Source organism: Simochromis diagramma, unplaced genomic scaffold (assembly GCF_900408965.1).
Source record: "Simochromis diagramma unplaced genomic scaffold, fSimDia1.1 OVJJ01000061.1, whole genome shotgun sequence".
In the NCBI taxonomy this organism is placed as follows: domain Eukaryota; kingdom Metazoa; phylum Chordata; class Actinopteri; order Cichliformes; family Cichlidae; genus Simochromis; species Simochromis diagramma.
Window position 1 is genome coordinate 342,363 of NW_024386945.1, and position 24,497 is coordinate 366,859.

The 24,497-nt window shown below is 42.4% G+C and overlaps 3 protein-coding genes across 4 annotated transcripts in view; 2 read left to right on the top strand and 1 right to left on the bottom strand.

Moving 5' to 3' along the window:
* fam120c (family with sequence similarity 120C) overlaps window positions 1-10,715 on the bottom strand; it is a 46,295-nt gene extending 35,580 nt beyond the window's left edge. Inside the window, exons 1-2 of one of the 2 annotated variants that reach the window (XM_040037967.1) lie at window positions 10,705-10,715; window positions 1,255-1,996 (exon numbers count right to left, since the gene is read on the bottom strand). In XM_040037967.1, coding sequence (XP_039893901.1) covers window positions 1,255-1,770 — 516 coding nt within the window. In that variant the 5' untranslated portion in view covers window positions 1,771-1,996; window positions 10,705-10,715. Of the gene's footprint in view, window positions 1-1,254; window positions 2,810-10,704 lie in introns of both variants that reach the window. The other variant, XM_040037965.1, reaches the window with a different exon arrangement.
* On the top strand, window positions 5,023-11,151 carry LOC120737332 (isocitrate dehydrogenase [NAD] subunit gamma, mitochondrial-like). Its single transcript, XM_040037968.1, has 12 exons — window positions 5,023-5,154; window positions 6,271-6,318; window positions 6,528-6,533; window positions 6,649-6,746; window positions 7,791-7,906; window positions 8,891-8,951; window positions 9,044-9,176; window positions 9,263-9,396; window positions 9,472-9,574; window positions 9,809-9,955; window positions 10,691-10,846; window positions 10,960-11,151. Exons 1-12 carry the CDS (start codon window positions 5,086-5,088, stop codon window positions 11,059-11,061), a joined length of 1,173 nt encoding a protein of 390 aa, XP_039893902.1. The 5' UTR covers window positions 5,023-5,085; the 3' UTR covers window positions 11,062-11,151.
* Window positions 11,152-14,924: 3,773 nt separating this feature from the next.
* LOC120737308 (vasopressin V2 receptor-like) lies at window positions 14,925-24,067 on the top strand. Its single transcript, XM_040037920.1, has 7 exons — window positions 14,925-15,063; window positions 19,119-19,393; window positions 20,040-20,285; window positions 20,676-20,822; window positions 20,898-21,029; window positions 21,944-22,070; window positions 22,473-24,067. Exons 2-7 carry the CDS (start codon window positions 19,124-19,126, stop codon window positions 22,652-22,654), a joined length of 1,104 nt encoding a protein of 367 aa, XP_039893854.1. The 5' UTR covers window positions 14,925-15,063; window positions 19,119-19,123; the 3' UTR covers window positions 22,655-24,067.
* Window positions 24,068-24,497: the final 430 nt, after the last annotated feature.

The window sequence follows — 24,497 nt, forward strand, 5'->3', positions numbered from 1 at the left end:
GGAAGGGAAAATAAATGAGAATAATTATTTGAAAGTAATGCAGAATTCCCCAAGAGATTTGCTGAATTATACCCCAGATATTAATAGCATAAAGTGAAAGGTGAAAATTGGCCTAAAAATTCACCATGAATAAGTGCAACTAAATGCCTTGTGCTTAAGCCTGCATCCATGATTGACAAGTACTAGGGGCTCAAGGAGCAACTGGAGCAGATGCGGAAGGTGAGGACGGTCCCAGCAGATCCCAAACGCATGTGAGTGCAAAGAAAAGCAGCTACACACAACAGCTAGAAGCAAATATGTAGCTCAACCGGGTAGAAAAAGCCTGTGCAAATTTTCATAAATATCATCACTGGTGTGTATGGAAAGTGCAGAATTTCTTTTCTTAAATAGGCAGAAATCCTACTGAAAAGACATTAAAATTCAGGGACTTATAAATATATTTTTGGACAAGTGTAATGCAAAAGCAGGCTATATCACCCCCCCCCTCTCCAAAAAAAAAAAAAATCAAAAAAAAAAAAAATCACAGAAGTAGCTCACTAGCTCACTTTCAGACAGAATTATTAAGTATTTACACTCTGATTCTCATGTTTGGTCCACAAGCACAAAAGAGACCAGAAATGAAATCATGAAAGCAATACAGAATGCATGAGAGAGACTATACACTACATCCCAGATATATGCAGCATAAAATGATGCAGAAAAGATGGGAGGGGAAAAAAAAAAAAAAAAATCACAAAGAGTGCACTAGAATAAGTGCCTGGCGCTCCAGATCTAGTGGGTTGGAAAAAAATCTATGCTCAGGATTTTGGGACTACCAGTGGCCAAAGGAACAGGCGTGTCTGGAGCATTGGAGGCTGTAACCCCACAAAGCATATGACAGCAAAGAGCAGCAGCCACATTCAACAGCTAGAAACTGACATCTGGCTTTGCTGGGTGGAAAGAGCTAGTCCAAGAAACACTGCTTTAACAGAAAGTGGTTGCATTTGTGCAAAAAAAAAAAAAAAAAAAAAAAACAACGGAAAAAAAAAAACAACGAAAAAATAAGCATAATAATAAGACTCAGGTGTTCACTCGTTTCTGTGGTTAGAGCTGCTTCTTGCACTTGCCACAAACCAGGGAAGGCGTTAAAACGGTTGTGAATGATGCAAACAGCTAAATGGGCCTGCTGCACCTAACAAGTGTAAAATGAGCGGCACGCCGTATGACACGACCACAATAAAACAACTTTCACACAGCCATGATTGATCTGCTTACCCGCACTCGGAAGCGGAACATGGCGAGGCGGACACAGTGGCTGAGGCAGGCCGGGGGCAGGAACCATGCCCGGGGAGGCGGGGTGGCCTTGCTGCCGACGTGGTTGACTATCAGCTGCGCCGTCTGTCGCTGGCTCTGAGCTCGCCGCGCCCACTCGGGCCAGCGCTCCTTCCCCAGGGTGCCGTTGAAAACCACGACCAGCTCCAGGCCACCCTGGTACAAGCAGGCCTGCGACAGGGCGGCCAGGTATCCCAGCATGGCGTTCCACTCGCCTCCGCACACCCAGTCCGTCTGGTAGCCGCCGTACAGGCGCTGCAGGCCGGAATCAGCGTCGATTAGGATCCTGGCAGGCGGGGGCGGGGGAGGCATGGGCCCGGGGTGATGTGGGTGGTGGTGTGGGTGATGATGGTGAGGGGGCTGGCGGGCCGCGGTCCGGGCAAGCTTGAGGAGGTCCACGGGGACCGTGGCCCCGGGACACCGCTTCTCTAAATACTCCTGAAAGCCCTGCACTCCCATGACGGTGTTATTGAGCCGGTGCGTCTGACCGGGAGCGGGCTCTGAATACGTTCTGTACGCCGTGTTTGTAACGTGTTGTGGGGCGAGACTTGCAGCTAGCTGTGCACTCCGGGGCAAAGCTAACTGGTCTCCGATGTAGTGACAAAACTGTAGTTTAGTTAACCCAGCAAACCAACTTGGCTGTCACGCTGACTAGCAAAACGAGTCACCATGCACCGCCGCACGACTGTTTCTGGTAGTTATCCCAAGATATCAAAATGCCAATTTGTTTGTTTTATTTCTTTACTTTAGTTTTGGTCGAGGGTGCTCAGTTTAGTGTCCATCCCTGTGGATTTTTGGTGAGATGCCAGAAAAGGCCAGTGTAGCTACCTACCTACCAGAAAAAGTTTAACACGTTTCCTGCTCCCATAATTTGGCTTTAACAAGACCAGCTTCCAAAATGCAGTCGGTAGCGAGTAACAGAAATGCAGCGAGATGGTGGACCGAGAAATGTCTGCAAAATAAAAAAAAATCCCGCTGTTTTGTGCACATGAAACAGATGCAATACTGCGCTTTTTTTAGTTAGCAAACCCACAGGCTGGATGGCCAGTTCGCGGACATGATGGTGAACCGAGCAGCTTGAAAACCGTTGTTTTTTTTTTAAACCTGACAGATGAAAATGTTCACATTTATTCGCCACTGGCTCTGGGAAATTTCAGCACGTGTGCTACACCAGCGTGCAGGATAACAGGTGTCAGAATATTAATTTAACACAAACTAATGAGCAGCGTGCCTGGCTGCACTAATATTTGCTAACTGTGGCTAAGCTGCTAGCTGCTGCTGGCAGGGTCCCCGGCGTGATTTGACGCGTCAACTCCCGAAGACAAGTCCGGGGCGGACACGACGCGGAATGAGATGGATGTTTGACGAAAGAAAAGAAAAGTAACTAAAAGAAAATAAAAATAAAAGCCCGATGGTGCCTCCCTCGCTTTCTTCCACGCTCACGGCTTCATGTTGCAGAGGGGAACGTTACTTCCAAGCGACGTCAGCCATCTTGCGACTTCCTCGCGGCCCAGTGGAGTGGGAGGGAAGGCGGAGGGAGGCGAGGAAGGAGGCGCGGCAGAGCGCGGGGAGCGACGGGAACAGTAGTCCGACTATGGCAGAGCGTCCGTCCAGAACACGAGCGTCGGCAACGAGAAAAAACTACAACTGCCAGCGACGGTTTGTACGAGGATAAAAAAGCTGGAGAGCAGCAGTTCTCCAAGTGAACCCAGTAAATACGTGATTATTTGACAGTTCAACGTGCAGACCGTTATTTTTTCTTTAAAATAAAAGAATAAAAGCAAGCAAAATGTATCGAAATATAGCTGGTGTTTTATATTTCTGATATTGACGCACCAATCTCTATCGTGTTGAGATTTTTTAAGCATTTTATTCAAGGAATCAAAGTAGTATAAAGTGGTCAACTACAAAATAGATATAAATTGGTGGTAGTTTAAAATGAATCAGTTACTTAAGCAGTGTAACAGGTAGAATGGCGCTGTCCCACCTGTGCCGAAAGTCTTTGAGTTTGTCGCCTCCTTGTGGCAGCATATATCAAATGTGCTATTGAGAAAAATCAACGTACTGTATTAAAAAAAATCATCTTAATAAATCTTTATACAAGCTATATGAAAAGAAAGAGGAAATGAAGAATGAAATGAAACCAGGTGGCGTGGTCTGAGGGGAAATCAGAATAGCTCTGGACTCCACCTGTGGGAACACTGTGCAAGATTTTCAAGCTGATTTCTGGATATGACTAGAAGAGTAACTGAGCCTGTGGTGACTCAGGAGGGATGTATTAAATGAGAAATTCTGAAAGCCTAACCTTGCTAACGTCTGCCCAGCAGAGACTCACCTGCTCTGTCACGTTAATGGTTTATTTCACTTTAGACTCTGTACATTGAGCCACAGTAATTCTATTTAAATGTATACTTTATTGGATTTATTTTGGTTTGATTTTTTTTATTCAGATGTTGTCTTCCATTATATTTATCAAGTGTCATACAATTTTATTTATGTAAACAGTTTTGTTGCAGTAACATTTTTAGCTGCTGCAATAACACAATTGTACAACTTCTGGGATAAATAAAGTACATTTAAACCATAAATAAAGTGGTCTAAATGCCCTTGGGCCTAAAAATTTGCCCAAATACAGGAAATTAAACCTGTAATGCTCAGAAACTCCACAATGTGACCGCCCCCCCCCCAGCAGGTGCGTAGCTAAAGGTGGGGCCTGGTGTCCTTGGAACATGAACCATGACCCTATGCCTACCATTCTTCAACTCTTTTACTTTACAAACTGTGAAAAAGGATATTTGAGACACTGTTATTTACTTCTACCATTCAGTAACATTAAGCATGTTTAGTATTGTATCCAGACTACTGAAGTTTTGCAAACATGTGACTGCTGGATGGAGGATTGTGTGAATAAGGCCCTGGTCAAGCTTAGAGACTGCTCTGGTCATCTGGCAACCACCATTTATGAAAGAAAAATGATTATTCCCTGACTGGTTGGAAGGTTGCTGGGAGAATGACTACCAAAGCCCCAGTCATATTGGCTAGAGATCAATCAGTAGGCCATATTTTTTCTTAGAGACCCACCTGTTGCCAAGGAAAAACCTTGTTGCACGTAATATGCATGGAAGTGATTTTTCTACTAACATTGCAGCTACGCACTTGAAATTGTGAAAAGTGTGATAGAAACCAGAAACAGGGACCATTCCCCTTTGAACTCAGTGTTACACCTTTTGAAACATGTTGGCGGCTCCGAGGCACAGCTTTTACTTCAAAGGCGAACATTAAAGGCCCATCTATTCACATTTTACTACCATTGGAGTAGTTAGCGAGTGTTTGCAGAAAAAATAACAAACTAAAGGCGACTGTGTAAATCAAAGCAGTCACTGGCATGTTTTTGGTGCTACACTTTATTTACTGCTGATTTTAATACCAAGAAGTTAGACGTGCGTTTCCGTAGCAACCGGTGATCATATTATTTCCAGCGTTACTGAGGAGGACTTCACTTTAAATTGTTACAACAAATTTTCAATATGTTTCAGGTGCTTTTGGTTGGTTTTTATTCTCATTTCTGAGGTTGTTTGTTTTGTTTTGTTTTATTTCCCATGAGCCTCCACCCTCCACACCCTGATTCTTGTAATCCCCGTGGCACCCCATTTAAAACTCCTGGAACCGCCCCTGGCTGTAGGGCTCAAATAAAACCTACGCCCATTACAGACAGATTAACGTGATCGCGCAGCTCGTCCCCGTCTCTTCCTGTCTTCAGAGGGAAGAGTAGACATGACGACCCGCTCTATGCGCGCTCTGTCCGGAACCCTGAAACCGCTCTTCAGCCCCCGGTCACCGCAGGTAGGAGCCGCCCGGTGCGGTTACCTGTTGAACACACCGCGTTTTGGATGGTGCAGCAGGTGGTTAGTTAGCTGCCGCTGTCCGTTCAGCACCACGGGTCAGCGTCCGGTTCGCGTCAGCGTTTTACGCAATTCTGCAATTCTGCAGTTTGAGGATGTCTCCTGCTGCCAACTGTAAGCCTACACTCTTCCCTGCAAAGGCATGCATTATTCAGAGACTACACCTCTGCGCCGAGTAAAGACAGACAGGTTCACTTCTCCGGCGGAAAAGCTGTCTGTTGTCCACGAGTCCGTGTGTTTTGCTTGTGTTGTTACTCAGATGCAGTTTTAAGAAGTTTCGAGCAGGTATAACTACACAAATATGCGCCTCGCTGTTGTGTAGACATGCCAGTCTGCACAAAACAAACGCAACAAGCCTCATCAGGCTCGCTCTTATGTTTAAGCTGCCAATCCGGAATGCATTTCCTGTTTTGTTTTTCATTGTATTTGAGCTCAAAGAAAAACCTCAGTTTTCCACGCTCGTCGACTCTGCCGTGCTTACATGTTCATTAAAGTCTGCAGGTCACGGTGGAAATGCATGTTTTTATTTATTTATGATTCAAACAGCCTGTCGAGACCCATAATTACGTTTGTTTTCACTCCTGTGTGGTAATACTAGCATCACAACATAGAAAACATCGACTAATTATTACTTTATTGCACTTGTAATACTTCCACCAACCCTCCTAAAAATATCCAAACAACTGAAATGTTTCTTTTTTTTCATCTGCATGTGGATGAGTAGTGTCAAACATATGGGCCGGGGTCCAGAACAGGTCCATCAAACACGTCCAGATCAGCCGTCTTTATCTAAATAACAGCGTAACAGTGAAGCTGCTAGGAGTAGGCAGCCAGCCTCCAACATGTCTGTGACCTGGTTTTATAGCTAAAAATAAATAAATAAAATGAAATAAATAATTTTTTTAAAAGTCAAAAACTATATATATGTAGGTATAGTTTTTTGGGTGTTTTTTTTTAGAACATTTTAAAATTTGAATACTATTTATTATGAAGGCAATTTGGTCATTTTAAGAGGACTTGTCTGCGTGTAACCTCTGTTTTTTCTCTGCATCTTTAGGGTTATGTTGTGGCAGCCTGTCATCAGACTCACAAGTCAACTTACACTGTAAGTTGTGTTATATATGAGGATTTATTTTATAGCTTCTATAATTTCTGTAAACTCGGTCTTTAGGAGACCTTCTGACTCCCCACCCCTCACCATGATTCACATTTAGAGTCGATTCTCCAAGAAAATGTGGTCTCAGCCTCTCCTTTGTCCTATTTTCTCTCACCTGTCTGCTCTGAATTCTTCCACCCTCCACCCACCCGCCCAAGACTATAGTGAGTATGGATGCTTATAAGTGCTTATGAGTTTCAGTGTAACAGCTAAAAGAGTGACAGGTCTCTGTAGTTTGTTTAGGGCTGTATCTAAAATGTGTGTGTTTGTGCATTACAGGCTCCACCTGCTCGGTACGGAGGCAGACACACCGTGACTCTCATTCCCGGAGATGGCATCGGACCGGAGCTGGCCAAACACGTGTGTGAGCTATTCCGGTGAGAATTCCCTCATGCACTCACGAATTTCACTGAAACATTCACCACCAGCGTGTTGGCGTGTTGAAAATTCAAAACTTTTACAATTTTTAGCACTTCATAAATTTCGTCCAGAGGCTTTTTGCCTGGTTGCCATTGTAAAGGATGTCTGGATAAATAAAGGTTACCCTGACTTCCTGAACCATCAGCGGCTAATGTTTCCTTCTCACAGTGTGTGTACATTTTAGACAGAAAACACAGAAATGTATAAGCAATGAATTTAAGACTTCAGTAGATTTTAGAGGGGACACGGGGAACATGTGCCATAATATGTGCCATAATAGATACAAAACATAATTTTAGGACTAACTGACCATCTGTCCAGGGTATACCCTGATTTGCACCTCATGTCAACTGGGATACGCTCAAGCCTACATCCATCCATCCATGCATTCCCATGTCAGATGAGATGTATAACATCTCCGGTTGATTCTCTGTCTTCAAAGGGAGGAGCTCAGACAATTGAACCATGTCAACTAGCTCCTTTTGACGAGTAATACCAGCAACTCAACTCTGAGCTTCATCTGGATGTCTGACTTCCTCACTATATCTCTGAGGCTGACTCCAGCCAGCACACAGAGGAAACTCTGATGATGCCACACAAATCCGGTCGTCCTCACGCTCCCTCTTTCTTTCACTTCTCAGTAAGATTGTGAGGTCCTGCTCGGAGCAGCCACTCTCCCCAGTCCAGAGGGAGCAGTTTTAGAAAAAGAAGAAGCTTAAGTTGGATAAGCGGTTAAAAACAAATGGGTGACTGATTAGTTCCTTTTGGCTCTTGCTAAAAACATAAACTGATGCAGAAAGGGCACATACTGGTGCATTAACATTCAACAGAATGCCAGGATTTAAGTCGCTGATGCTCAGAATTTCCCGTGAGATGCCCTGAGACACACTCCATAATGTTGACTACACACACACACACATAGATGCAGTGCTAATATTAGGACACTAAATGGTTCAGCTCTCTCATTCATAAGTGCTCTCTTTGTCTGTGTTCACTATCAGATTCTGCTGTGTGCCTGTAGACTTCGAAGTCGTCAATGTGGACTCGACTAAGACCTCAGAAGATGATATCAATAACGCCATAATGGCTATCAGACGCAATGGAGTTGCACTGAAAGGTAACTGTGGAAAATATACCTTAAATGAAGTTATAAGGCAGGTAATATGCAAAAGAAACACAAAAATTGTAAAGTTTTTTATTTTTTGTGTCTCATAAACAGTAAACATGTTCCTAAAAAAGAAAAAAAAAACACACAAAAGAAGCAACTTTCATGACTAAATCATATTTTTAGAGATGTAAGTGAGACAAACGGACATAAATCATTCCCAGAGGTGATAACACCGAACCAATCATATACAATAAACACGATTGAACTTCTTTTTCCTCTTCTGTTCCGATTTATTTTACTGAGTTTGATTCTTGTGCTCTACTTATAATCACTTCCCAACAAGTACAAGATGATTTTCAGATCAGAAGAGGCAGATCAGCATGTGAATTACCTCTGATTAGTCTTTATACTTTTTTCATGGTAAGTATTTGAATGTAAATTTTTAAGTGGCCCAACAGTGAGGTGTGACTGGTACAAGAGATTTTTAATGTTCTTAGGAAGCTTTATTGATTCCTTTTTCGTATACATGTAAACATTTTATTTATTTTTACAATTCATAATAAAAATAAATAAACGGAAACTCTGAAATGAAATATTTGGATGTGCATGTTGAGAAAATCACATAGTCAGTGTTGTGCCTAATGATGTAGAGAGCACAGAGGAGGAGGAGAATCCAATCACAGGACATGAGAGGAAGAAGTAAGAAGCTCAAAGCTGAAGTATTTTACTATCCAGGCTGAGGTCATACAGGAGTAGACAGTCAGTGAGGCAGACACCAAAGGTAACAGGTGTGCAAACATGTCATATCCACAAATAAAGAACCAATAATAAGAGAAACAAACTGAACTTTAAACAGGAACAAATTGTGCAAGGAAATTAGTAGAAAACTTAACTAGTGCAGAAAAAATCTGTTGGAAAGATGGATTTTTTAATTTTGGATTGCAACAGTTCTTTTTTTTTCTCTTTTAAACATAAATATGTTTGTTTATTTAGGAAATATTGAGACCAACCACAACCTGCCACCTTCCTATAAGTCCCGAAATAGCCTCCTCCGGTGAGTCGACAACTCTTTGGTTTTCAGCTCAGATTTTATGCTGATGTCACAGAATTTGAGCTCTCTGTTTGTGCTCATCTTCCTCGCTGCAGTACCACTCTGGATCTGTACGCCAGTGTGATGCACAGCCAGTCCCTGCCAGGAGTGAGGACGCACCACAGAAACATCGACATCATAACAATCAGGGAAAACACGGAGGGCGAGTACAGCAGCCTGGAGCATGAGGTGTGTCTCTGTGTGTGTGGTTCCCATCTCTTTGAGTGCATCTCTAACTAATCAGTCTCTGTTTTATCTCCACTGCACCTCTGCAGAGTGTACCAGGCGTCGTCGAATGTCTGAAGATCATCACCAGGACCAAATCTTTACGCATCGCCGACTACGCCTTCAGGACAGCTCGAGAGAAAGGACGCAGACGAGTCACCGCCATCCACAAAGCTAACATCATGTCCGTTTCTGTTCCTGTGTTTTATCTCGTTTCTTAAATGTGTTCCACTCATCTTTCGTCTGTTTCTCGGAGCAGGAAGTTGGGCGACGGCCTCTTTCTGGAGTGCTGTAAAGAGGTGGCCAGTGGTTACCCTGAAATCACCTTCAACAGCATGATTGTGGATAACACAACCATGCAGGCATGTCCATGTGAGACCATTTCATTGTGTGGTGTCTGTGTCATCATGTCCCTCACATTCTTACTGGGGTATTTAATCAGAAAATGTGAGCGTTTTCAAGCCAAGACTCTTGAGAGTCAGGACAGAAGGCGGTTACTCATTGAAACCTCCTTCTGTATTCAAAAAAACGTGTGTGTGCTGGCTTCTCCAGCTTGTAAACATGTCCTAAAATGAGCTTTTCTGTGTGTGTTTTAGCTGGTTTCCAGGCCTCAGCAGTTTGATGTGATGGTCATGCCTAACCTTTATGGCAACGTTGTGAGCAACGTGTGTGCCGGCCTGGTGGGTGGACCCGGCCTGGTGCCTGGAGCCAACTATGGAGAAAACTACGCTGTGTTTGAGACGGTGAGACAGGGTTAATGAGATCTCTACATGTCTTGTGGGTTCTTTGTTTTTCTAGCGGCTCTCTGGGGTTAGCTGCAGTTTTTCTAGAGTCCACTTGAGGCTCTCCCTAAAAGCGAGTCATCTTTGTGGACTGCCCTGTTAAAATCCCACCGTTAAAGCATCAATAATCATGTTAACAGCCTCGTACAACAAAGGTTTTGGTCTCTATCAATATCTATAACTCACCAGCTAAAAGAAGAAGTTGGAGTTGGGTGTGTGTGGCCACTTTGACTGGCTAAGCTTCCTGTATCGCCAGTGATTTGTCTGCTAGCCTCGCCTCCACTAACTGGAATCGCTGAACTGGTCCGGTTTTCAGACAAGTTTTTTGTGGTGTGTATGATGTTCATCATCTCCTAATGAACACACGTCCATGGCTGGGTGGTCTGAGTGCTCCTCACCTCACCCTCGGCAGCTGAATCCCAGTCCTGCTTCTGGTTGTCTGGTTCGTTCCTTCTTTTCTAGTTCACCTCTTTCATGTGAACGTGCAGCGTTAACTTCCCTCTTTTGAATTTTTCCCTATTGTGTAATCTAAGCACTTTAATTTTTAACGAAACCATAATTGTTGTTTTTCCAATCAAGCTCTATACGCACATGTGAGTGTACACTCACTCAAGCCTCCCCTGATGTAACATCTCATTTTTGTAAGGATGTATAAAAGGATGTATCACTTTTCTAAATGTGCTCTTCTCTGTACAGGGCACCAGGAATACTGGGAAGAGCATCGCTAACAGGAACACGGCAAACCCCACGGCCATGCTGCTGGCCTCCTGCCTCCTGCTGGATCACCTTAAGCTCCACGGCTACGCCAGCATGATCCGCAAAGCCATCCTCTCTACAATCACCGATTCCCAGGTACGATTTGACCAATGCTACATGCAATTTGTTGGCGGTATTCAACTTTTATTGTTACGTCCTGCTTTGTATTTCGACATTACTCTAAATATGTTATCTCCTTTGTGTTCCAGCTGCACACTGCTGATCTGGGAGGTAAGGGCTCCACATCTGAAATGGTCCAGTCCATCATGGATGCAATCCAGAGCAGTGGACCTCGCACACAGAGACACTAGAAACCAGATGACTGTACGATTGCACCTTTGATTGTAAGACTGGACTGAAGCTGTAATGTATGGACAGCTTTTATTTCCTATGTGGGTTCAATATTAAACTAGTAATATTAAACTCTTGTCACACCTTATTAACTGCATCCAGAGGGAGATTGTGGTTTATAAAAGATTAGATTATAGCCAATCTGCAACACATGCATTTCAGAGTTATGGTCCAGTCCATAACTGGACCATATATATATTTCTGTGTAAAGCAGAAATATATAATAGTACTATGATAGATATTATATTCAAGATTTCCTAATTATTGTATGAATAATTTGTGAAACTGCAAAAAAATAAAGCACCTGTTTGAGATCCAACTAATGCTTTCTATGTATCTTATTCTGGATCGATTTCTTATTATTATGGAAAACTGTTATAAACCATGCACTAAACATCAAAACATTAACCAAACTGTTGTCACCTACTGAAATATAGCTGTTCCAGCTTTGCATTTCACATCATATTGTGCAACCACAACATTTTGATGCATGGGTGGATGGATGGCTGAATGGATAAATTACTGTGCCTATTTGCACCCCCCATATTTGCATTCTTGGACACCTACAGAGCAGCTTTGCACAATTCAAAGATAGAAAAAGTAATCACGTAAAATAAGCTGGAGCCCTTCAGTTCCTCCACTGTCTCTTTAATCAGTGTTTAGAGCCTGAGCTTTGGGCTTAAAGGGATTACTTGCACTTACACCTCAGTATTTGAAACTCTGGTCATTTTCATATGAACCACTGTGATAATAAATATATGGAAAATGTATCGCAGCCCTGCTTCAAATAACTAAATATAAATAAAGTAACTCAGATCACAGATCAAGTTGGTCAAGGGCAGTCTTTCCTTAGACTTCTAATGGAAGTGTTTTTGCAACCAGAAGTTGCCCCCCGCTGGCCAGTAGAAAGAATGGAGGTTTAAGGCATCAGAGTACGGTTAACTAAAAAACTGGGGAGCATCCATCCATTCTCTCCTGCATGAATTTCTTTTGGCTTGTTTTAAATGGGAGGGGCCAAGGCTACAGGTGTTGTAACATGGTGTTAATAACAGTAATTATGTAATGTGGCAGCCCTCTGGTCACATTTCCTTCCGTCTCGTCTGTGTTGTTGTGCAGTTTTCAGAGTGGGCGGGGTTAATTAGCGCTAATGGGCGCACCTGTTCAGTCTCCGCAGAGCATTTAAGAGCTGGCTGCGTCGTTCTCTCCCCGTCCACCCAGCATCACAGTGTTTGTTTGGGTCCCTTCAGCCTCATTATTTTGTGTTTTGCACTACACAACACCAGACGTTTCAATACTCCTCCAGCTGCTGATGCGCTGATAACACTAACAAACCCCATCAATTTAATTATCGTTTTGCTTCTTATAAATACAATTAAAGATCAATCCTATTCACAGAATTACACACCCACCTTGGTGGTATTTCCATTGCCCTCCATTTAAAGGTAAAAATACAGCATCAAATGTAACACAATAAACATTCAAGTGATTGTGAAATATCCTTTTATAATCAGTGAAAATCAGTTAATTGAAGGCTTAACCAGAGTGTTTTTAACTTAGAGGTTTCTGTTTGTTCACAGTCTGATGGTTAGAAGGTAAAAGGCCCACCGTTTTAAAAGGGTGGAGTTACATAGACTCTCACATGTGTCCTACAGATTGACATATGCTGGGTGTGTGCGGTAATTTATTAAGTTACTGTGAATTCTTTCGGCCTTGAGACAGTTTCTCCATCAACCATCACTACCAGCTACATGAAAGTATCTGTTGCAGTTTAACTACACTTCTGGTGACTAGTTATGGAGAGTAAACAGGCAGAGAGTCTCACCCTGACGTAAATCCAGATTCAATTTAATTTGGTTCAACTTTATTTATATAGCACCAAATCACACCAACAGTCTTCTCGAAGCACTTTATATTTTAAGGTAAACACCCCACATTAAGAGAGAGAAAACCTCAACAATCAGCACTTGGCAAGAGTAGGAAGGAAAAGTCCCTTTTAACAGGAAGAAGCCTCCGGCAGATCCAGGATCAGAGAGGGGCACCTATCTTGCGACTGGATGGGGTGAGGGGAGGAAGAGAAGAAAAGGACATGCTGTGGAAGAAAGCCAGAGATTAATAAGAACTAATAATTACATGCAGAGATGTGTATGAGCACATAGTGAGTCATACATCATGAGCATCATGGGAATCCCCCAGCATAACGTATTGCAGCATAACTAAGGGAGGATTAAGGACCTCCTGATCCAGCTCCAACTATGTGCTTTAGCAAAAAGGAAAGTTTTAAGCCTAGCCTTAAAAGTAGAGACATCTTTTAAGTTCAAACTAGAAGCTGGTTCCACATAAAAGGGGCCAAAAGGCTGAAGGCTCTGCCTCCCATTCTACTTTTAAATCCTCTAGGAACAAAAAGTAAGCCTGCGGTCTGAGAGCGAAGTGCTCTAATGGGATAATAGGGTACTATAAGGTAATGAAGATAAGATGGGGCCTGATTATTCAAGACCTTGTATGTGAGGAGCAGGGTTTTGAATTTGATTCTGGACTGAAGAGAAGCCAATAGTGAGAAATATGTTCTCTCTTTCTAGTCCCTGTCAGTACTCTCACGGCAGCATTTTGGATCGACGGAAGGCTTTCAGGGAGTTTTCAGGACAATTAAAATGGATCAGTAGCCATTTTTGGATAAAATCAACATTCAACTACCTGTGTGGCTTTTTTTTTTCTAGAACCAGGTGTCAATAATGGTTTCCAGTTAACTGGAAATAAAAGACAGGAAGCCAAATATCTCTCACCCGTAGCTGGAAGTTGCAGATCTATGAAAGGCTAGATTTTACAAACAAGTAAAAGGACTTTACAGTCTTTTCTAAAAGGCGCAGGAAGCCAGTACACTGACACAAGCTGCGAGACATCAGTATGCATGACCTGCCTTAAAAGGATAAGTTTCTTCAGTAGGAACAGAGCACAGCGGGTAATGAAGGGATTTGCTGACGAAAACAAAAGTCTTTTTTTTGACTGCTGTGCAGCTAAAAAAAACCAACAATTCACACTTAAACTAAAACTAATTAAAGCGCTGGTGTTCATGCTTAATACTTAACAGACATAAGAAAGTCGTTTATACACAAATGGCGGAGCAGCAATGAGCCTCGCGCTCGACTGTTTCTGTGTGTATGTTTAAGGTTGCTCTGCGGGCCCCTCGATAATTAGAGGCCTCTCCAAATGAGGGAGCAATCGAGGGGAAGCAAGCAGATTACCGCCCCGTCAGAGGGAGAAGGAATGAGAGCGGGAGAGGAAACTGGAATGCAGGACAGCGAGATGCAGAAGAAGGGAAAACAGTGGAGCAGGGGTGAGAGGGAAAAAGGTTGCTGAGAAAGACAAGTCTCCTTCTGTTGCTGCTGCCTTCTCATTTCTCTCCAAAAACCTGAGCTCCCATCTGTCACAACATCTGACACTCTCTCTGCCCGCCTGTTCACACCCCTCTCGACCACCCGCTGATGCAAACTCACACGTACGCATATTAGTTTGCGCGTATGAAGGGTCTTTGATCATTTCTGGAAGCCTAATAGAGAAAATCTCATTTCATCTGCTGGTGTATGTTCCCCATGATCTGCTCTGAAGGGTGGATCAAAAGCAGGGCCAACAGCCACATGTTTAATATCAATAATCAACAGGAAATCACATTAATTCGCAAACACTGCCCGGGCACTGCGTCCTTTCATCACCCTCTCCCTCACTCCTCCTCTTCTTCTTCCACTTTCATAAAATCCAGAAAGGCGAGAGAGAGAGAGAGGGATGTGCTAAAGAGGAGAGAGAGGAGAAACAGCAGAGCGAGTTGGCAGAGGTCACCATCAGTGTAATAAGCACACAAACGCACACAGACACATGCAGCAGACACAGCATGGATGCAGCTAGTGTGTGCAACAGCAGATCAGGTTGTCCTGGCTCCTACAGATGCTTCACGGGACGCTGAGGAGGAGGTGAGTCTGCTCCGTCTCCTCGTATTTCTCTATGATTTTCCTGTTTTTCATGAAAATGGGAAATTAAAATCTGTACAGATAGATGTTAATTTTAGTCAGGCACTTTAAACCTCCTGTTTCATGCTCTTTAGGGTTTTTTTTATTAATCAAAAGCGGTAGAGGATTGCAAAAAACGAGTAAACTGGATTGATTTTTAGCTTTACGGCTTCTGCAAAGCAAATTATGTGTAAAGCAGCAGGTGTCCAGCTTTCTAATAGGATTAAAGGAGCTGAAAGGTGTCAACAAACTCAGCTCCGTGGGCTGGAGGGAATTCTCTGTTCATCTCTAGTGCTTCCAACCTGACACCTCCGGCTGACTGGAAAATATTTTCTCCTCTTCCGACTGAAATTCATGATGTTCAAACTGAAGCTTAAAAAGAAAACAGAAAAGACTAAAGAAAACTGATGATTTTAGCTTTAGCTTTGCCATTTTTGCAAAGCAATAGGCAAATAACCTTCAATATAAAGCAGGCGTCTAGCCTTCGTCATCAGTCTCGGCTGTTCAGTTTATTTAAACGGATACTGGAGTGACTCCTGTATTTAGCTCCTGCGCAGACACCTCTGGCTGAATGAAAAATACTTTCTCACCTGCAGACTCTAACATTTACATCCTAAAGTGTTTCTTTCTGTCAGACTTGGTAATAATTTCAACAAAAACATAGAAAAAGAGGAAACACAAAAGAGATCTGATGACTTTTCTTTAGTTTTGACATTTAATTAGCATTTTGTGAATGAGTTTTAACTGCTGCAGTTTTTTATTATATAACTACTGGAGGATGAAGTTAAAAAATCTGTTAAAGTATATATAATATAATAAATTATTAATATTACTGTATCCATGCAAGGTTTTACTGTTGGAGTTCATTTAAATCATTTTCTGTCTGCTAATGATTGGGTTTTTTTTAAATCAATAATTTATCTGCTGATTCTTTTATTATAAATATTTGGGATTAAATCAGAAACTCGGCCATGATCACCTCAAATGATTTTTAAAGCAGCTGCTAGTTCAGATGATTCACTGGCAAATCCCTTTAGCTGTTTTTGTACAAACTGAATTTAAAAAAGATGATGTTTAAAATGTAAACAAAAACGGACTGCAATGATGTGCAAATGTCACAAACCTGCATTTTATTCACAATAGAGCACAGAAAACATATCAAATGTTTAATCTGAGAAATCTGACAGCATTTTAAAAAAATCCTTTTTAAATTTGGTGACATTAACACATCTCAAAAATGTTGAGGCAGGTGTTTAAAAGGCTGGAAAAGTGGTACTTTTAACAACCGGAGAATCACTTTTCAAGTAATTAGGTAAAATGGCAACAACTAACATTGACTGTTTGATGTGAAAATAGCATCTTGGAGAGACAGAGTGGATCTATTTCTGAATAATGTTCATCAATGTAATATTGTGAAAACTCTGAATACTCATCATCTACAGTATGTGATATCATCAAAAAAATCTGAGAATCTCGAGAAATCTCTGTGCACAAAGGACGAGGTTGACAGGTATGCCTGTGATGGCCGGGTCCTCCGACAGCACTGCATTAAAAACAGACGTTATCACTGCATGGACTCTTCCAGGAATCATTGTGAACGGTTCACGGTGCCATCGACAAACGCAGTTATAAGCTCTAGCATGCAAATGACGATGAAGGTTTGACTGGATTTATATTTGATGACAGCTTGATTAAAGGCATTTAAAACGTGTGACATCCTCCTGCGACGAGCTGCTTTTTAGTAAGCAATCAAAAGCATGTTGCATTGTTATCCGCATACCAAAGTGTTTGACTCCAAACGTGGATGAACTTAGAACAACCTCATTAGGAGCTCAGATCATCAAAGTATGCGAGCAGTTTGCTGCGTTTAATCCAAATCCTGACCTAATCCAGTTTTGCCAACACAAACAAACGCATCAGTTGACGAGCTCTGTGTAGACCAGGGGTGTCAAACTCCGGTCCTCGAGGGCCAGTGTCCTGCAACTTTTCCATGTGTCCCTGTTGCAACATACCTGAATACAATTAGTAGGTCATTAGCAAGCCTATAGAACCTGACTGCATGCCGAGGTGGACATTCAGCCATTTGATTCATGTTACAGCAGCTCATGTGTGAATGAACATGATGCAATAAAAATACTTTGAGAAGTATATCTTTCCAAACACATTTACTTAAATTTACTTGAGTGGGGTTAGGGGTTGCCACGTCAGCATGCAGTCAAGTTCTATACTCTTGCTAATGACCTACTAATTTTATTCAGGTGACACATGGAAAAGTTGCAGGACACTGGCCCTCGAGGACTGGAGTTTGAGCCCCTGGTGTACGGTGTGAACGTCCTTGGATGTTCCAGCATCAGTGTGCACTTCACGGGCAGTTTGGTGCCTCCTCAAACTTGGACTTGGATCTGATTTCATGACCAAGCAGGACATCTGTCTGATTTTGAATGCCATGTGTGGAGTTGCACCGGGAACTGAATTAGGACCTATAGACTTTCAAAAATGGATTAACAGTTCAAGATAAAACAGAACACTGGAGGCATATGGATGACATGACTCATGACCCAGGTGTGAGGTCATCATTATCCATGGTAACTTCTAGCGAGTCAGTGGGTAGACCATGCTATAACCTCAACCAAGAGGAAGCTTTCTTTTTCTACTGCCCAAAGAAATTTGTTGTCTGAGACTAAGAAGTGTTTTCATGTCTGCATATGCTGCATGCATCTACTGATGTCTGTCACACAGAAATGGGCCTGTAAAAATCAGACTTGGCCAGAGGTTCTTAGGACACTTGAACAGCTCTTTGCGCACTTGGATTTTGCAGGTCCAACTTTGCTTTGGGTTTGCTGGGAAGCTGCTTAAGTCTACCTTTACCAGCCACTTCCATGTAGGGTTTAACGATAGTTCAGGAGAGGTGATTTATTCACATACAGAATAAATTAGACTGCCCCGGTGCTCAGAATCTACATGATACGTGCTGGTGGTGATGAAGATGGCAAAGGAGGCTTGGATAAGGAGGAAGCAAGTCAGAAAGGCAAATAACAGAAGAGCACGGAGCTTTAAACCGCAAAGAAGAGAGGCTGATTGGGTAAAAGGAGGAAAAGAGAATGATTGGCCTACAGTAATGATGTCGATACTGAGTTTGACAGCATGGGAAAGAGGAAGTGATGTAAAGAATAGAATAGCAGCCTGAACACCAAGGAAAATCAAACAGATTAGCTCTTTATTGAATAAATGCATAAACTTCATAAATGATTAAAAAAAAAACCTGTTTTGGATGTTATTTAGATTAGTGATTATTTCAAATAAATACTCAAAGAATTTGGGGAAAATGGGTGTAATGAGTACAATAACTGAAAGAATGGAAAAGAAGAAAAAAGAAAAAAGAAACAAACAGTGCATCTGACAGAAAAAGAAAGGGAACATTTTCAAATGTTTTTATAGGATCTTATACAACAGTGCCATTTGTCTGGCCCATTTGGGATCAAATTGGTCTTTTTGTGTCCCTGTGAACTAAAAAGAGATCAACACTTCTTCCCTAAACAAACAAATAAAGGGGCGGAGGGCTTCAAGAATCACAAACAAAGACACTCGGCAGTTTTTACAGTTCAGTGCACGCACGCAGACACAATCATAGAGCCCACAGGGCTCATCAGACCAAATGTGAAGGCAGTAATGAAGTCCTGTTGTTTGGCCAGTCTCCAGTGAACATCATTACAAACTTACGGGCAGTTAGAGATTTCCCCCAAAGCTGCACCTGATTCTAAGAATTTAACAATAAACTTTTTATAGTGACTGAAAATACATCAAATTAAGAAAAAATTGAATCAATAAATAGATTTTAAATGAACTTGAGTGCTGTACTTCAACCCACTTTTGAGGTGCTTGTATTAAACTTTCTAAAACGTAATAATAATCACCTGTATACAAAAGATGGACCAGGAAAGATTAACGTTTGTTTCACAGTTTTCCTTCATAACGATGTCATCGTCTTGTCTTTCTGTGGTGTTCCTCTCCTGTCCCAGCCAGCATGTCCGTTTCTGTGATAACAGACACGTATACGTCCATCGACCGGCCGGTGTTCTCTGAGACCCCCACCGGCGCTAATGCTACAGAGCGGGAACGAGACGCCCTGCTGGCTGTGGCCGAGGTGGTGGTGCTGGCGGTCATCTTAGTGATGGCGTTACTTGGCAACGGGCTGGTCCTGGTGGTGTTGCTAAGACGAAGGCGACACCACAACCCCCTGCACCAGTTCATGCTGAACCTTTGTGTGGCTGACCTGGTGGTGGCGCTGTTCCAGGTAGCACACACTCATTCACGTTGTGGGTTATATGTGTGTTATACGTCACTACAGGTGTGTAATTGTAGTATTATCTGAAAATATGTGCAGATACAATAATCTGGAAATGTGATCTTTTTTTTACAGTTTGTAAACAAATACATAAATCTGGAAAAAGACATAAACACGCTGAAGTCAGCAAATGTCTTCACAGGTTTCCAAATATGCACACCTACATGTAAATGTGAACTAAACTGGGGTAAAAGTGCACATGAATCTATTAATGTGCACAAATATTTGTAATTTTTCATTGATTTTTTTGTTTTTGGTGTTTTTTGTATTTTGTACACAAATTTGAGATTTTAAATGTACATGCAAATTCAGAAAAGTGCACAGAAGTCTTTCAGTTTTTGCATTAATCTGTAAATTTGAACTGGAATCTGTAAATGTGCAAAAAATCTGTAAATGTGCTCTGGGATTTATGAATGAGCACACTAATCTGTACCTCGAGATTTTTAATATGCACAAACGTCTGTGTGTGTTTGTGTGCACGTTTGTGTGCATAAAATTTGTGCATCATATATCACAACTCTCCACAGAGAAAATATATTGTGACATGTTACTGCAAAAGCATATATCCTTCCTCCCTCTCCTCTTCCTCTCTGAGGTGTTGCCCCAGCTCGTGTGGGACGCTAAGGGACGCTTTCCTGGTCCTGACTTCTTATGTCGCCTGGTGAAGTACCTTCAGGTTCTTGGAATGTTTGCCTCCTCCTACATCATCGTGGCCATGACAGTGGATCGCCACTATGCTATCTGCTGCCCCCTGCAGGCACATCGCAGCGGGGCCACGAAGCGCTGGAACAGCTTCATTGTGCTGGCCTGGGTACTGTCGCTGCTGCTCAGCCTGCCACAGGTAGGCCAAAGAGGCTGGCCACAGATCTGCTCCTGAGATGCATAACTTGGGTTCTGATTACCGTTAGGCTCTTAAAATTAACATTAAAAAGAGAAGAAAACAAGGTGATAGTCAAAGAAAGGACAGGGGCATCATTGTGGTCTTAAGCTGTTACTTTAAAGGCCTATCATCAAATTCACATATGTTTACCTTTAACTTTGAAGATAAGAACACATAAACAGAGGTAGTGTCCCATTTTGTCACATTTCCAACCAACACTTTTATCACGTTAAAACACGAAGTCGTAAATAAGCACCGTGCCAATTAAAATCTTATAGAAGAGAGCACAAACACAAAATCAGACTGTTTGCTGTTACCATCACCTCCACTCATCTCTTTGCTGGTTTGCAGGTCTTTATCTTTTCCCGTTCTGAGTTGGCTCCAGGTGTGTATGAATGTTGGGGCAACTTTGCCGAGTCCTGGGGCCTCAAAGCCTACGTGACGTGGATGACGCTAGCCATCTTCATCCTCCCCGTTCTGATCATCACCATCTGCCAGGTAGAACAGAGAGAACCAGAAGACGAGATGCTTCTGGAAACAAAAATTTACCCTCTCTCGTCTTTCTTCCTTTAGGTGCGAATCTTCAAGGAGATTCATAACAATCTGTACCTGAAATCAGACTGCCGCCTGTCCCCCGCTGCTCTCCCTCAATTAAGAAAAGAAACCCAGAGAGGGAAAAGAGGAGGAGGAGAAGGAAAGTCTAATGTCCCCTTCTATGTTTCCCCCCTCGTGTACAACAACCCTGGAAATGACTGCAGTTTGGACCCTGTGTCCACCTATCAGCACCTCCCGATGGGTGATCATTCTTGGACTCTACAGTAGCTTTGCATGATTCAATAATGATAATAATGCTTATTTATCCTACACTGAGCCTTGAGATGGACGTATCTATAAACCTGCAATAGTTTATAATGGCCAGCAGGGGTCGACTGCTGTAGTTGGTAAAGGACGACAGTCTGTAAAGAAGCTTATGGAGAAACAACCCTCATGCTAACTCATGTTTCCTGATTAGTTTAGGCTCTCAGTCACAGCTCTGCAGTCCTGTTGAAATCAACATGATGCTCATTTGGTAAATTATGGTCCTCACTGGTCTGCAGACAGTTAATTATGTATATGAATTATGGAGTGTTTTACCACATGACTGGTACGTCACCAGCTACGAGTGTGCACTGTTCTTCAGTTTCTCAGTCAGCAGTTATGGTTGACATGTTGGTGCTGCTCAGGTAAACTAAACTTTCCATAAAAACTCTTCACCCATTTCTGATCATGCTTCAGGAACTTGACTTATTGCAGTCTTACTCCTCAAGCAATGTGGTGGTAGAAGGTGACTAAGATCTGGAGTATGCTCCTCATCTCATGCCTGAAATGAGCTAATATGTGCTTTTACTACAATCAAAAAGTTATATATAAAAAATTAATAAATAAAAATGTAACCATATTTATGGTCTTAACTCAGGAAATGAGGAAATTCAGGAAATTCAGGGAGAGTGAGCGTCACAGGAATGTTTTTGTCCTCCTCGTCAGCTCAGCTGCAAGCCGGCGTCCCACCAGATCCAACAACGCCCTCTGCTGCCTGCTCACCACACCCCACCAAACTGCCTCCTGTCAGAGGTGGAGAGGTAACAGCAGCCATGTCAAAGACGGTGAGGATGACGCTGGTCATTGTGCTTGTGTACTCGCTCTGCTGGGCCCCGTTCTTCAGCGTCCAGCTCTGGGCCGCCTGGGACCCTGACCCACCTCAGAACGGTACACACACACACACACACACACACACACACGCAGTCCTGCCAGACCAACTTGATGTAATTTTAAGGATTTTTTTGTTCTCTACATCCCTAAAAAAAAATTAAATAACATAAATACCTTTAACCCAATTTAAATGGAGCAGTAATCTGTCAGGGTGTTTCTCCGCCTCTCATCCTGCGACAGCTGGTGCAGGGTCCAAACTGTACAACACAAAGATGCCTTAGACATGAAGTCATTGTGTTAACTTTAAAACTCTCTAATAAACTTTTATATACAAGACTACAATAAGTACCTTTAGGGCTACCAAAGATACCACCCTGAAGCAGAGTTTGACTTGATGGCCTGATCTGCAGTCCCCTGTGCCATTTACGGACCTCCTCCTCCTCCTGTGTGTGTACACAGGTGTAGCGTTTACCCTGCTGATGCTGTTGGCCAGTCTAAACTCCTGCACCAACCCCTGGATCTACTCCGCCTTCTCCAGCAGCGTCTCCCCGGAGCTTCGTCTGCTGCTTCACTGTCGGCCGCACACTCGGCGCCGAGCTTCCGAAACAAACGACTCCACCATCACGCACACCTCCAACTGAACACTGGACACGATGAAGGGCAACTCCCTCTCAGTGGCACAGCTGAGTCGGCCGATGTTTAAGGAAATATTAGTTGAACTTTTAAAATGAGACCCGAGTGAACCCATGTGAAGGGGCGCTGAAAATGAACAGGGGTGAGTGGAGCGAGGATTTTTATTACAATAGAAATATGTGGAAAAAAATTCTAAAACAAAAATGTAACTGTGTGTATTGCCTTAGCCATGAAAAACACAATAACTACATTATTGGGCTTCGGCACTGCAGAGCTCCATCACTCACACACCCTCCATGACACCATGGAAACCACGAGTCTCTCCAAAGACTACAAAAATCCATCTTCCAGCACCTGTGAGGCTCATTTCTGGGTCGTGTTTGTTAAATCTGAATGTTAGAGCTATGCACTCATTCCATTTCATTAGGTACACCAGTGCAAATTCTTAAATCAGCCAATCAAATAACTTTGTCTGCACGACTGAAAGCACCACGTTGAGACAACCAGCTGAAGTTCAAACCGAGAATCACAACAAGGCAGAAAAGTAATTTAAGTGATTTTGGAAAAGGTGTGATTGTTGGTGCCAGACAGGCTGGTCTTTCAGAAACTGTTGATCTGCTGGGATTTCCACACACATGCAACCATCTCTGGAGTTTACAGAGATGTGAAGAAAGAGAACATATCCAGTGAGCAGTGATTCTCTGGGTGGAAAAAAGCCAAACTATACAATAACTCATAACGCCTGGCTATAACCAAAGTATGTAAAAGAAAAAGAGGCAAAAGAGCATCTTTAAATGCACAACATGTTAAGCCTTACAGCAGATGGGCTGCAGCAGCAGAAAAGCACGCTGGGTGCCCCTCCTCTCAGCTAAGAACAGGAAACTGAGACTCTAATTTACACATGCTCTCCCAAATTGGATAATGGAAAATCAGAAAAACATTCACATGGTAGGGGTCAGAATTTGGAGTGAACGAGCACGAATTCATCCCACCTTACACCAGCAGGCCGAGCTGCTGGTGTGGAGGATATATTTTGGCATGCCTTTTGCCACGTGGCACCAAATAAGCGTTGTTTAAACACCGCAGCATACACACAGATTGGTGCTGTCCGACCCTTCTATGTCTGATGGTTGCATCCAGCAGGATAACACATCATAGAACTCAAATCATCTGAAACTGGTTTCTTGGATTTGTATGTCCCCCTTGATCTCAAGCCAACAGATAACAGATGTGCCATGAAGAATCAAGGAAGTCTAACCCTGTACTAGCAAGGTGTACCTAATGAAATGTCCAGCGAGTGTGAATTTGTCATCGAGTTTCACGTTTCTCTCTCGTCAAGCTTCTGTAAGTATTTGCTTGCTGTGGTAGCTTCAGGTATATAGAGATGCCTCCTTTTCAGGATTTGAGTGCAAGAATTTAAGTTTTATATAAAAATGTTACACATGTGTAATGACTGTAAATGTACAGTTTTTCTGCTAATTTTGAAAAAAAGCTTTATTTTTAAGTTACAGAATCAATACAACAGGTTTCATTTTAAAAACTGTTTATTCTCAACACTCAAAATAATAAGAACACACATAAAAAAATCCACAGCAACTAAAAGAAAATATATTACAGAAACTAAAGTTTTGTCCGCTTTATAAAAACACTAAAAAAGGTGACTATTATAATACCGTTTTAAAACCCAGTTTAAATGAAACAGTATCGCCTCCTTTCAGTGTGTCACTTCACAAAACGCTCATCCTGAAAGTAGAACAACTTTAAATTTGAAATGACCATAATTCAGAAAATAAAACCTTGAATAACAGTTTATCGATTACCAACAAGTTCATGAAGGTCAGTTTTTTGTTT